At 40.4% G+C, this 13796-nt stretch overlaps 1 protein-coding gene across 5 annotated transcripts in view; it reads right to left on the bottom strand.

The window, feature by feature from the left end:
* Positions 1 to 13269, bottom strand: part of Fra10ac1 (FRA10AC1 homolog (human)) — a 36154-nt gene extending 22885 nt beyond the window's left edge. The window contains exons 1-7 of one of the 5 annotated variants that reach the window (XM_006527335.4): positions 13069 to 13269; positions 10476 to 10552; positions 8271 to 8366; positions 8097 to 8142; positions 4470 to 4546; positions 3013 to 3096; positions 2000 to 2084 (exon numbers count right to left, since the gene is read on the bottom strand). In XM_006527335.4, the coding sequence (XP_006527398.1) occupies positions 2000 to 2084; positions 3013 to 3096; positions 4470 to 4546; positions 8097 to 8142; positions 8271 to 8366; positions 10476 to 10552 (465 nt within the window). In that variant the 5' untranslated portion in view covers positions 13069 to 13269. Of the gene's footprint in view, positions 1 to 1999; positions 2085 to 3012; positions 3097 to 4469; positions 4547 to 8096; positions 8143 to 8270; positions 8367 to 10475; positions 10712 to 12600; positions 12961 to 13068 lie in introns of those variants that run through there. The other 4 variants (NM_001081075.2, XM_006527334.2, NM_027466.1 and 1 more) reach the window with 4 other exon arrangements.
* Positions 13270 to 13796: the final 527 nt, after the last annotated feature.

Below are 13796 nucleotides of genomic sequence, written 5' to 3' on the forward strand. Positions count from 1 at the left end.
CCTAAACTCAATAAAACTGGAAAATCTGGATGAAATGAACAACTTTCTAGACAGATACCAAGTACCAGAGTTAAATCAGGATCAGATAAACCACCTAAACAGTCCCATAACCTGTAAACAAATAGAAGCAGTCTTTAAAAGTCTCCTAACCAAAAAAAGCCCAGGACCAGACAGTTTAGCGCAGAATTCTATCAGACCTTCAAAGGAGACCTAATACCAATACTCTTCAAACTATTCCACAAAATAGAAACAGAAGGAACACTACCCAGTTCATTCAGTTAAGCTGTGTATTCTCCCTTGCAGATGGAACAGTTTCTGTCTAACCAGAAACTTGTCACAATTTCCTTTCATAGAGAACTTCATAAGAGATTTTCTTCTACTTCTATCATGTTTAATATTCTAAATAGATTTTAAAAAGTGGAAGAAAAAAAAAAGACAGTCACACGAGTGCATGCACATAAGAGAGCCAGAAGAGTGTCTGAGGTGTCTAACGTACCCTTACCTATTCTTTGAAGTAAGTTCTCTCCCTGACCCTCAGGCTTGCAATTTTGCTGGGAGTGGGAGCTAGGATAGAGGCTAGCAAGTCCTAGAGATCCTCCTATCTCTGACTACATCCAGGCTGTTACTACAGGGTGTGTGTGTGTGTGTGTGTGTATTTACATATGTGTGGTTGCCTGCCTTGTTACATGGGTGCTGAAATCCAAACTCTCGTCCTCAGGTCCTTATGACTCCTCAGCAAGCACTCCTAACCACTGAGCCATCTTTCCAGCTCCCTAATTCTAGTAGTATTTTTAAAATGGAGACTTTAAACACTCTTGTGAATTATCTGTTCTCCTTAGCTAGACTACATTTTTTTTGAGACAGTATCTCCCTCAAAACTTGCTCTGCAGCCTCAGCTAGTCATGACTTCACAATCCTGCTACTGCCTCAAGTGATGAGACCACAGGTATACACCATCACACCCATCGAGACCGCAGCCATAGAGGGTGCAGTCCAATTTCGATAAATACTGGAGTGTATCATTAAAAAAAAAAAAAATCCATGGCTGGCAATCTACTTTGCCACATGGGCCTAGAAAGGTATTTCAGACTTGGCTTACTGTCTAGTAATTACAAGCAACTCCATCCAGGTGGTTGTGCTGACTCCAGACTAGTTACTATGGTAATTCGCTGGTACAGACAAGTGCTATGCAATAGCATTCACAACTAGTTTGTAAGGAACTGAGAAGTCTTTGGTCTACCCCAACCACATAGATTTGTATCAGGAATATGCAAGGTAATTATTGCTACTGTCTGTACAGAACTAGAAAACAACTCACAAACTAAAGAAATCAAAATAAATAAATAAAAAGAAATCCTTAGAATTTCTTTTAGATAGTTGTTTATAAATGGATTTTTTTTCTTAGTAGAATACAAATAGCCACTCAGTCCTTTTAACATTTCCAACTGAAGATCATCCATTCTTGGATTACCTTCTCTAGTTCCAATGGAAGTTGAGCTAGGAATAAAAATTGCTTTAATATTAACTAAAGATGTAATGTGGAAATGGGAATCTGCCACTACTAATTAGCATTGACTGAAAGTTAATTTTACCAAAATAGAAATATTTATGTAGAAAAAAAAATGTATCTGCCACTCCATAAATGGCAATCAATCAAAAAACTGCTGATTTAAAGCATGATCTATGAAATGAGACATCATTCTAAAGTGTTTAATCACTAGAGGCTCAAGATGACAGCCCGGATGGAATCTAGTTGCCAACTGTGTAATTTTAGCCTTTTATAGATGATCTCACAAACACAAAGCACTTGTCCTTCATAAATCCTATAGACCCTTTAAACCCCATGACCACAGAGGGTAAGTGGTCAAAATGATACTCAAAGTGCAAGATAACAGATTCAAATCAGTGCCAGGAAAGAGTAATGTGGGTCATGGTAGTTAATAAAAATTGATGCTGTAGTTGAACAAGAGCGCCAGCTGTAAATATTCCTAGGGCATACCTTATTTTCTTTGTATCTACTGAGATCAGCTATGCAGTATTCCTTGAATAATTTATCATAGTATTTCTTTGCAAGTCTCTTCTCCCTAAATTCATAAAAAGTATGTATTATATATTCAGAAATCCAACAACAGTTTGTTACTTGGAAGAAATATCAAATAGGTGATACATATATGCTATAAATATTAATGCTAAGAGATGCCTAATATAGACAGATGTGACGACTGTCTAGAGATGACCTGTTTGTTAATGGCGGCTCTCAGAGAATGAGATGGAGAATTACTCTTCACTTATTACCCTCAGTGATGTCTGACTTTGAAAACCACTTTCATGTATTTTGTTTTTCCAAATTATTCAAAACATTTTATAAGGAACATACAATTGCTTATTATAAGACAACAAACAGTAGCATAATTATTTTTGAAGACTGGGTCAAACAATTACAAGTTAATTAAATTACCAAAGATTACCCAAGGAAGCAAACCAGAATCAGGAGTCATAAATGTAGGTTTCTATCCTTCAGAAACTGTCTATGAAAGAGCTGAACACCTTGATAAATGATGATTAAGACAATACATATTGGAGCTGGAGAGATGGCTCAGGGTTGTTAAGAGCATGTGTTGTTTTTCAAAAGACCTTAGTTCAGATCTGAGCACCCATGCTGGGTGGCTCACAACCTCCTGTACTTACAGATCTGGACAATCTGATGCCCTCCTCTGGCCTCTAAGAGTTCCTACACACACACACACACACACACACACATATAGAATAAAAAAGACAAGACTATAACACTTGTTCCATTAGACGCTATTGGCTAAAATCACCAAGTCTCAGACTGGCAAGACACTCTAATTAGTAAAGGCTCCTGCCACCAATTCTGATGACCTGCGTTTCAGCCCTGAGAAGCTCATGGTGAAAGAACAGAACCCCTCTTACAAGTTGTCCTCTGCCCTCCACACACACACACACACACACACACACACACACAACAAATAAATAATCAAGTAAAATTACCAAGTCATATCTGCTTCATCCTCCTCATTCCAAAGGAATCTATGATTTTCTCGTATAACATCCAGATCTGTCTTATCATTCTCCCTAGAATATAAAAATTTTAATTTAATATAAAATTAAAATTAGTCAAATTTAGGCTAAACATTGCTGAAAGTTTTGAAAAAACTTGAATAAAAATATAAATAAAAGTATACTTCAATTTGGAAATTTTTATATAAAAAATATTCAATATTTTCAGAAGGTACTTAAGAAAAACTTGCAAGAAAGGAGTGAGTTCCATAGAGAAGCAGATCCACTCAACCCTACAGTGGGTCAGTTATACAGATGGTGCTTTGTTGCCAAAACAAGGACACAGAAGCTCAACCAGACTCTGAGTGAGGAAATGTGAGTGAGAACAAGTTTCAGAGTAGATCCAAGTAACGAGCTCTCAGTAATATGCGATTTTACATCATGTTACTAATAAAGACCAATAAAGGCAGGAGGAAAATAAAGATGCTCAGCTAGGAAGTGGAAGAAACATTTGAGCAGTATGGGCTCAGTGGACAGGGGAAGATAGAAATGGGGTAGCTAATTTAACTATTAAATTAAATAATAGTTAAATTCGTTAGGGCCCTACCTACTCAGATAGTAAATCAGAGAAGAATCCATGCAAGACAACAGCCTCGACACAGGAATAATTTTTATGTGAAGTTTCCTGCTTGCTTTTTTTTTTAAATAACATGTTTACTTTTTTAGATTATAAATGTTATTACATCACTTCTATCCTATCTTTTCTTCCTCCAACCCCTCTCAGATACCCTCTCCATTGCTCTCAAATTCCTGGCTACTTTTTCTTTTTTTTTTTTTTTTTTTTTTTTTTTTTTTAAAGATTTATTTATTTATTATATGTAAGTACACTGTAGCTGTATTCAGACACTCCAGAAGAGGGCATCAGATATCGTTACGGGATGGTTGTAAGCCACCATGTGGTTGCTGGGATTTGAACTCTGGACCTTCGGAAGAGCAGTCGGGTGCTCTTACCCACTGAGCCATCTCACCAGCCCATCCTGGCTACTTTTTCAATTGTACCAGGAAAGGTAGCCCTTAGGAAGGAAGCTTTAAGGTCAGACATCTCAGGTCATCTGAATCCTATGTCAAGTGTCTGGTGTCCTCAGCAGTAGGACTTATCTTCAATGCCTAGGGAGCAACCAGGGCAACGGCAATAGCCTATATTTGGGGAGTCTTTTGGACATTGCTTTAATTTTGCAAAAGCAATCCTGGACACTATAGTCTAAGTGTGTCGTCGTTTCAATGGTCTCATTCAACAAGACACAAAGCATTGCTCAAGTGTACTGCTCTTACCAGCATCACACCTGGTTCAATCATGAGAATGCTCCTGTCGCCAAGAAAGTTACAACAGGGCCTAGAAAATCATTTGTACTTGCCCTACCGTGCCATGTGAACTTGACAATACTTACCCCAACCGCTTAAAGTCCTCTCTTTTGCCACCATAGTACAAAATATAGTCGTTTACAAACTTGGTGTGCCTTTGATACTGAAATGCAAAACATTAAGGACTTCTGTAACTGTTCAGAAGTTGTTCCACTGTAACATACTATTAAATAAAAAGAAAGCATGGTATGAGTCTATCATTTTTAAATGTGTAAATCATGTACGACAACTACACAGCAGACTTTCACTTTCTGCTGAAAATCTTTCAAGCATGTATTACCTAAAATGTTTGGAATCTTTTTCATGAATACATTATTCTTGGGATAAAAATATATAACCACCAGGGGAAAGAGGGAGCTTTCTAGTCTGCTTCTAGACTGCACACAGCTTTATTCTTTTATTCAGTCTAATAATAATATTACAAATAAACTGCGGCTTCTAAATTAAAGATAAAAAATTAAAATTTATCTTCTACTGTTATACAATGTAATAATTAATAATAAAGTATATAAAAATAGGATATGTTTATAAAATTAAATGCCATGAACATTAAGGTTTCAAAAATAAAACACAACATAAGAAGCCAGAGAGAGGCTGGTGAGATGGCTCAGCAGGTAAAAGCACTGACTGCTCTTCCAAAGGTCCTGAGTTCAAATCCTAGCAATCACATGGTGGCTCACAAACACCTATAATGAGATCTGACTCCCTCTTCTGGTGTGTCTGAAGACTGCCACAGTGTTCAAACATAGTCTATAAATGTTTGGGCCAGAGTGAGTGGGGCCCACCGGAGGGAGCAGGGTTGACCGGAGTGAACAGAGGTCCTAAATTCAATTCTCAACAACCAGATGAAGGCTTACAAATATCTGTACAGTTATAGTGTGTACTCATATACATGAAAGAAATAAATAAATCTGAAGAAGAAGGAGAAGGAGGAAGAGGAGGAGGAGCCGCCACCACCGCCGAAGAAGTCAGAGAGGAGGTGTAGTGGCTCACACCTATCGTACTAGCATTCAAGAGGTGGAGGCAGGAGGAGCAACAAGATTTCCTGGCCAGCCTGGGCCTTAGGGTAAGAGAGTGTCTCAAATAGAAAAGAAAATGAAATAAATAAACCACAGTAAGATTTTTCTTTTCTTTTTAATATTCAGAGAATCTACACAACTATGTATATTTTTCATGCACAATAACAAGATATATGAACACCTGGTGTTTCTTTTAAAACCAAGGCAGCACTCTCCATACTCAAGCACATGCAAGGTGAACTGTCTCAACCTCACTGACCACACCCTTATAGGCATAGTAATTCCCCTAATCACAGTGTATGCTAATTATTAATAATTAGAATTAGAGTACTTATTAATAAGAACATGAAATTGAGTGGGGAGGTAGACAAACACCTCAAGGCCTGGGTTTGAACTCTCCAACTACCACTAAACGGGCAAGCTGTTAAAAATGCTAATTTTTTTCTGTAAGGAGCTAGAAGACAAATTTTACAGGCTTCGCAGCCTAGTGGTTTCTGCCGTTACTGCTCAGCTCTGCTACTGTAACATGAGGCAGTCATAGGCAACAGGCAGGGCTGTGGTTAACACAACTTTTCCTTGAGCAAAAACACGAATGGCAGTGAGAGTTTGGCTTCCAGGAGAAGGAGTAGACAAAAACCTATTCCTCCTCCCTACTCTTTAAACTAACGAGTCCCACTTTGGGCATCATATGTAACAAATACAAGCCTGTGAAAGTCGGTGGTTAAAAGGCACACCAGGGACTGCCCGTGTACTGAACTACATTCATTCCCCGGGCTTTTTTTTCTTTTTCTTTTTCTTTCCCTTTTCCTTTTCCTTTTCCTTTCTTTTTTTTTTTTTTTTTTTTTGCCTATTCTACCCCAGACATTGTGGTGAGGCTAGCAACTTAAAAACACCATCAGACACAGACTGAAACAATTACAACTCTAAAAGACTACTGTGGTGGACTGAATAGGGGTGGCCCCCATATATTCATGGTTTGAATGCTTGACCATAGAGAGTGGCACTATTAGGAGGTGCGCCTTGCTGGAGGAGATGTAGCCTTGTTGGACAAGGTGTGTCACAATGTAGGTGGGCTTTGAGGTCTCCTATGCTCAAGCTGGACCCAGTCTGGAAGACATTCTCCTCCTGGTTGTTTGTGGGAGATCAATCCCCTTCTGCTTCCCAAGGATCAAGATGTAGAAGTTAGCTGGGCAGTGGTGGCGCACGCCTTTAATCCCAGTGTTTGGGAGGCAGAGGCAGGCAGATTTCTGAGTTCAAGGCCAGCATGGTCTACAGAGTGAGTTCCAGGACAGCCAGGGCTACACAGAGAAACCTTGTTGGCGGGGAGGGGGGTGAGGGGGGGTGGGAGACGACAGATGTAGAACTCTCAGCTCCTCCAGCACCATGGCTCTCTGGACGCTGCCATGATTCCTACCAAGATGATAATGGACTGAACCTCTAGAACTGTAAGCCAACCCCAATTAAATGTTTTCCTTTTATAAGATTTGCCTTGGTCATGTTGTCCCTTCACTATGAAACCTTAACTAAGATAGCCACTAACATTTTGGTTTTTGGGTTTGGTTGGTTGGTTGTTTTTGTTTTTTAGACAGGGTCACACTATGTAGCCTTGGCTAGCTTGGAGCTCACTATGTAGACCATGCTGGCCTCAAATTCAGACATCTGCCAGCCTCTGCCTTCTGAATGCTGGGATTGAAGGTGTGTACCACACCTAGCAAAATCACTAACTTTTAAGATGGTGACTACTCCTATAGCTAAACATATGCCTACTTCCCAAAAATACTGGGGTTCTCTACCATCTCAGCCATGAGATCTCTCTACCATGACAGAAACATATCACCTATATTTTTATTCTCGCTAGGTGCACTAACACCCTCAATGAGAGTGTCAGAGAAGGGAGAACATATGTATAGATGTTTATGGGAGATAAGACCATTAAGCTAAGGTAAGTTTCCAATGGATTAGGAGGTAAGAGAGATTTTTAAAAAAAAAAAATCTAGAACACAGTAACTTAAAGGAAAGGAATGAGGTGAAAATGCATCAGATGACTCTAGTGTGGTGCTTCCTCTCTTCAGTCCTGACCTGGGAGTGAACACTCAGGTCTTGCCTGGCCTCTCCTGTTCTCTAACATCCCGAGTAGCGGTGCATGACAGTCTAACTCACAGCTCAAGTCTTCAGTCATACCCGAGGAACAGAGCAACAGCACACATAGAGATGGCACTCAGACACACTTAATTTTAAAACAGAAGTTTTGCAGAAAATTTAAAGTAGTCAAGAGCCAGGTAGGAAGGGGATGAATTAAAATGATATTCAAGAAGACGAGAACAGTAAAGGGAAGTGAGCAAGCCTGACAAGAACAGGTGGGAACCCTTTTAAGTTCCTGGACTTTAAAGTCTATTAATAGACCACAACTAGTATTTATTTCATTATTTTTACCTCTAGTTTTTCCTATATATTAGCAAAAGAGAATTACACCTGAAAATTCAAATCGTAAATTTCTATATCAATAACTACTAACCTGTAAAAATAAAACTAGTCTACTTAACTTGACAAGATTTTGATTTTTAAAAGTCAGAAAACATGGATAACAAGCAAAATATTCTATTAGTTATGAAAATAGGACTATAAAAAGGATACAGCATCCATAGCTATGAGATGAAACCTTCTATTTCTTGCTTCTTCCCTGTTTAAAAAAGAAGTTTAGGTAAATTCAAATGCCCATATTTTATTAACATAATGAAACCCACAGGTTATGAGATTATAAAAGAGCTTAACGCAAAGGCTGTCCGTCATAGCACCAAAGCGCCACACCTGTCGAGCAAGTCTGCGGCGACTTGTTTATGGGCCACCTTTCCATGCCTTTCTTTTTGAAACGGTTTTGTAAGCAGCAACTCATCTTCGACTGTCCTGGTGTAGTAAAAAAAAAAAGTGTTAAAAGTTAATTTTTCTTGAAGGATGCTGTCTAACTCTTCCCATGTTTGTGACAGCTCGACAGGTATTCTGCCAGTGACCTCTGCCTCAGCTGTCTTAGGAAGGCAGAGCCTTGCTGGAAGAAGTGGATCACTGCAGATGGATTGACATTTTATAACCCGGCCTCACTTTATATCTGCTCTCGGCCTCCTGACTGTAGACACAATGTGACCAGCTACTTCATGCCCCTGCCTCCATAGGAACCCCTTCTCACTGTACCCCTTCTTAAATCTTGACCAAAAGCAAATCTTTCAGTTTCTTCTTGTCGGGTAACAGGCTCACAACTAGAAAAGTAACTAACATGAAATAAGGACTTAACTTTAAAATGGGTCTCTGATCTTTAATGAAACATTTTGCTTCTTCATTTTATTTACTACTTATAAAATGGAAAAGATAAGAGAAAATGGCTAGTTCTTAGCAGCAGGTTCCTAGCTCAGTTCCTGACTTGATCATTTACCACCCTAAGTTATTTACCTCTAAAGGAGAGATAATGAAGATTTAACAGGTAAAAAATATGGAAAGGAAAGTTTGACTATAGAGGACACTGACCACAGACAAACAGCCTTACTGATATGGATACATAGAACCCTAGACCACAGTACCCAACTAAATCTGCTCAAATTCTATTCATAAATCATTTCTTTTGAGGGAGGATCCTCACTAGCCCAAGATAGCCCGGAAATCACTACACAAGCAAGGATAAACCTGAATTCCTGATGCTCCTTAATCTGCCTCTAAAGGGCATGTGTCACTTTTCTTTGTTTTACACAGCACTGGGGACTGAACCTGGGCGTCCTATATCCTAGGCAAGCATTCCACTAACTTAGTTACACCCCCCCCCCCCAGACCAGAAAGCAATGTTTCTTAATGAAAATCTAAAAAAAAAAAAACAACACAGGGCTGGAGAGATGGCTCAGTGGTTAAGGGCACTGATTGCTCTTCCAGAGGTTCTGAGTCCAATTTCCAGCAACTACATAGTGGCTCACAACAATCTGTAATAGGATCCAATGCCCTCTTCTGGTGTGTCTGAAGACAGTTACAGTGTACTCATATAAACAACATAAGTAAATCTTTTAAAAGAAAGAAAGAAAGGAAGGAAGGAAGGAAGGAAGGAAGGAAGGAAGGAAGGAAGAAAAAAAGAAAGAAAGAAAGAAAGAAATCTAAAAAACATACATTGCTATAATTATTACTATTCTTCTGTTATTGATAAAGACTGCCGATTTTATAAAATGTTCATTCCTAGTTAGTGATAACACATCAGTCTCACTATGGGATAATAAACCAACTTCTCTAAGTCCTGCTACTACGAATCAAGCCCTCCTGTTACTACATACCATGACATTTCAAAGCACTGAAAGCTAAGGACAATGGCCCTAAACACAGCAATTTTGTGAAGATGTAGCCTCCAGCTGGACATGCAGTTCATACCTGGAACCCCAGCACTTTCAAAGCTAAACCAAGAAGACTGTGTCTTAGGACAGCCTGGGCTATATAGGGAATTCCAGGATAGCCTGAACTAAATAATAAAACTGTCTCAGGAAACAAAAATGACAACAACAACAAAAATGTGTCCTCTTTGTGAAGCCCAGGCTTTGTATGCTAGAGGATCTTGGTCTTGCCAACTCTGACCTGCTCATTCAAGTCAACATTACAACTGTTCTGAATTACAATTCATCCTCCACGAGCACCTCACTGGGAAGACAAACAGCAACCAAGCCTCCTTTAAGCTGTGACATTTGCAGACACACAGTCTTAACAAATGAAAAAGCAAACAACAAAAAACAAAACAAAACAAAAAAAAAAAACATGCAATAGAGAAATCTTTCCTTTTCCCTCTATCCCTTTCAATAAACTCCTTCACAACAAAACTTCATTTTCCCCACAACTACCTCCAAACTGAAATCCATTTATTACAGTGCAATGAATAAACCCTCACTTGCTACAGCAGTTGTTTCCATATGCAAAGTCAATCCAAACCCTTTCCAGGATTTAGTTATACTTCATGTCCGTCTAGAAACAGTGTGAACTATGGATCAACAGACTTACTTCTTCCTCTTTTTGCTGGAGCCTCCGCCTTGCTCATCGTCACTAAAATCAGAGTCATAGCCTCCATGCCCATGCATCTGCAAAGGAGTGCGAGGTCAGCCGTGCGGACCCGAGCTGCCAAATACTCAGGAAACACAAGACTGAGAGTTAAGTGATCTTAAACAGCCACAAGCTTTACAAGTCATGCTGGGCAGATCATGGTCTCTGGTCTACGCAGCCACCTAACACTTTAATCCCTTTGAAATAAGAAGAATAAGGACATTAGTCACTGGCCTTCCAGTGAAACCTAAGCCTGGATATTGCAAAGCGACTCCATGCAAGGGACAACAGTGCATCACTTTTATTTGTGCCACACACCCCACACCCCCTAGAGATGTTTCAGCCACAGACAGACCACTGGAGGAAAATACAAATTATTGCTTAGTACTTCAACTATACCTTCTACATTGTAGCTATGCCTAACTGTGCAAATACCATTACACTTATCTACAGTAATAATTGCAACAACATGCTATATACGTTCATAGTCTAGAAAGATACTAGTTTGGGGGCTGTCTGTAGTAGAGGTGTTTGATGGCTGTACCATTGTAGAAGCATACTCTCTGCTGTTTGAACAATGAAGGAGCTGCAGAAATGTATTTAAGTGTCTCTCTTATTAAGCACTGGGTGACTATATTATTACTTTGTCATAGACACAGTGATAAGCACTTTTATAAAGCTTATGATTTTTCAAGTTAAAAATAAGTACTTGCATTTTAGGAATGAAAATGTAGTTAAACTAATCTACTTGATTCTTAAGGCCCCAGTTTCAACAATCTCTTGGGAATATTAGGCACAACTTGCCAGAATTAGTGTTTGTAAACAGTACATTATCAACTGATTAAATTTTTTTTCCTTAATTTTTAAGCATGAGTTTTAGCTGAGGTCTCCTTAAGCTAAGTTTCCTTACCCCTAGGCTTAGTCAGTCTTATTATTTTCCGATGGATAGTCTTGGAATTGCTGAAAAGCTTCAGCTGTCAGTTGTGCCTGAAAAGGCATCTGACTCCAGCATTACACAGAGTTTGGAACACACATGAGCAAGGGTACAGATGATTTTACTACTGTATATCATCAATAGTCAACTCCTGCAGCTGAAAGGAGCCAGTCCAGGTCAAGTGATAATATTTTTCAGCTTTGGTATTTGTGTCAGTAAGTGTACAGAATTCGTAACACACATTAATAGGGGTAAAGGTGGGTTGCAATCTTTATTGCTGAAAGGACCCAGTCCAGGTAAAGAGACATTAACTTTAGCATCTGTGTTGGCAAGTACAGCTAGGATAGCCAGTGTCTGCGTTCTTGACTACCTTCTGTTTGTCATTCTGTTAAATAAGGTAGCTATGTCAAATCATTAAATTCTGTGAGTCTCTGCAACTCCATTTTCAAACTTGGGCGTGTGAGTATATACCTCTCTTCCTTATCCCACCAAATGCTAAAGAGAAGGCAACAGCCAAGCTTTGGAGACATAGGTTTGCAAGCCACAGTTCTTCCTGACCGACAGCTATCATTGCCTTATACACCTAGACGTCACACCTTTTAGCAGATCTCATCAAGGCTGTTCAAATTCTACTACCCTCTAATCCATCCTCACGTGCTTCATATATTGATGGTGGAAAACCGCAGTGTGGAGCCTGGAGCAGTTGCAGAATCTAAGGTCTGGCTGGCACAGACGCGTCTCCTACTTCCCCACTTATGTAAAGGTTAACATAGAGGTTATGTAAAGAAGCCCAAACCTCAAGCTTACATAGTTTGGGGACGGTACCTAGTACAGGAAGACCTGAAACTAGTAGAACCTGGAACTAGTAGATCATCTTGACCCCTCATTCCAGACACCTCTTCTCTGCTCCGACGCCACATTTCTTTTTATCTCGGGCAGCTTCATCCATCCCTTGAGCTATCTTAACCCAGTAGCTTCACTAAAAAGCTCTCACTCAAATCATGCTATCAACTGACTGGAATTAAGAAAATCTCGAGAATAGGGCATCTGCTGCCTCCCGAATCTGTCAAAATAAAAATGAGACTCAACTACTAAGAACCAGTTTCAAAGTCCTCTCTGAGATCAAACACGCCCACGGCCCTCCTTACACACCCCTTCCCTTCCGCTCTTCTCTGTCTGGCAAGTTCGCCCCCAAGAGTCCTGACAGCTGCAGCGACGAGCCACGGCCTCAGCGAGCCGCTGCAGGTCCGCGCCGGTCCTCCAGAGCCACGCAGCGCCGCCGCCCGCGCCACTGTCACCGCACGCTGCACGCCTGGCCCTACGGGTACCGGCTGGGAACCGCTTCCGGCCCGGCTCAGAGGCGTGTCACATCGATAAGACACCGTTCTCCGGCGCGCCGACTCTGTGCTGCAGCCAGAATGGCTCGGGGGTAAACAAAGACGGCGGAAGAAAAGGCCCGGAAGAGGAAGCAGAGGCTCCCTGCTTTGGTCCCTCATTTTTCCTTTGGGCCATCTCCTTTTTCCTCTAGGGAATCCAATATGTAGTACAATGTGGCACTGCCCAGCCCACGTCCTTCATTGGAAAATGTATATTGCTATAGAGAAAAACCCCGCCTGTCACCTGCGGTCCTCTCTCTAGTAACCTTAGTAACGCCTCCACCGAGCATCCTCGCCCAGCCAGCAGCTCAGCCTCAGATCTGCCTTATCACCCCCTCTTTTTCCCCTACGAAAACAGTGCTCATAATTAGAACAGAAATAGCTTCCCCGCGTTCCGCCACCCACACAATAGATACTGTTCCAAAGGCAGTGCTGGCGGCTGAAGAGATCGAGTTGGCAAGGAAAAGAAGAAATGGGGAATGAAAAAGATTTCACAGGGTCGCAGATTCTACGCCAATAAGCAACCTAGCACACGCAGAAAGGGCATCCAATATAAAATTTAAGGAAAAAAAAAAAAAAAAAAAACACCTCAGGCAGCCAGAATTAAATTATTTTAAGCTCCACTGGGTTGTTCCTGCATTGTGTTTGCCCTACACCGTGACGTCCCATTCCTCTTTCCACTGGGTACAGATCTTGCTTCTCTTCAATACCAGCAGTTATTCATCTCGCACTCCGCAGCCAACACTGTGCCTTTGAAATCACAGGAGCTACTAAAACATTTGCTGAACAGAACTGGCATGCTTCTCACTTTTACAGCGGGTCCATGTTAAGGAAGAACTCTGAATCTTAATACACGTTCATTTTAAATCTTTTATCCTAACCAGTAGATAACAATATCCCTGTCAATCAGTTCAAGACTTTTTTTATTCCTGGCAGCAAATCATAGATACACCCTGATTTACATAGAGCAGC

This window comes from Mus musculus, chromosome 19 (assembly GCF_000001635.26).
Source record: "Mus musculus strain C57BL/6J chromosome 19, GRCm38.p6 C57BL/6J".
In the NCBI taxonomy this organism is placed as follows: Eukaryota; Metazoa; Chordata; class Mammalia; order Rodentia; family Muridae; genus Mus; species Mus musculus.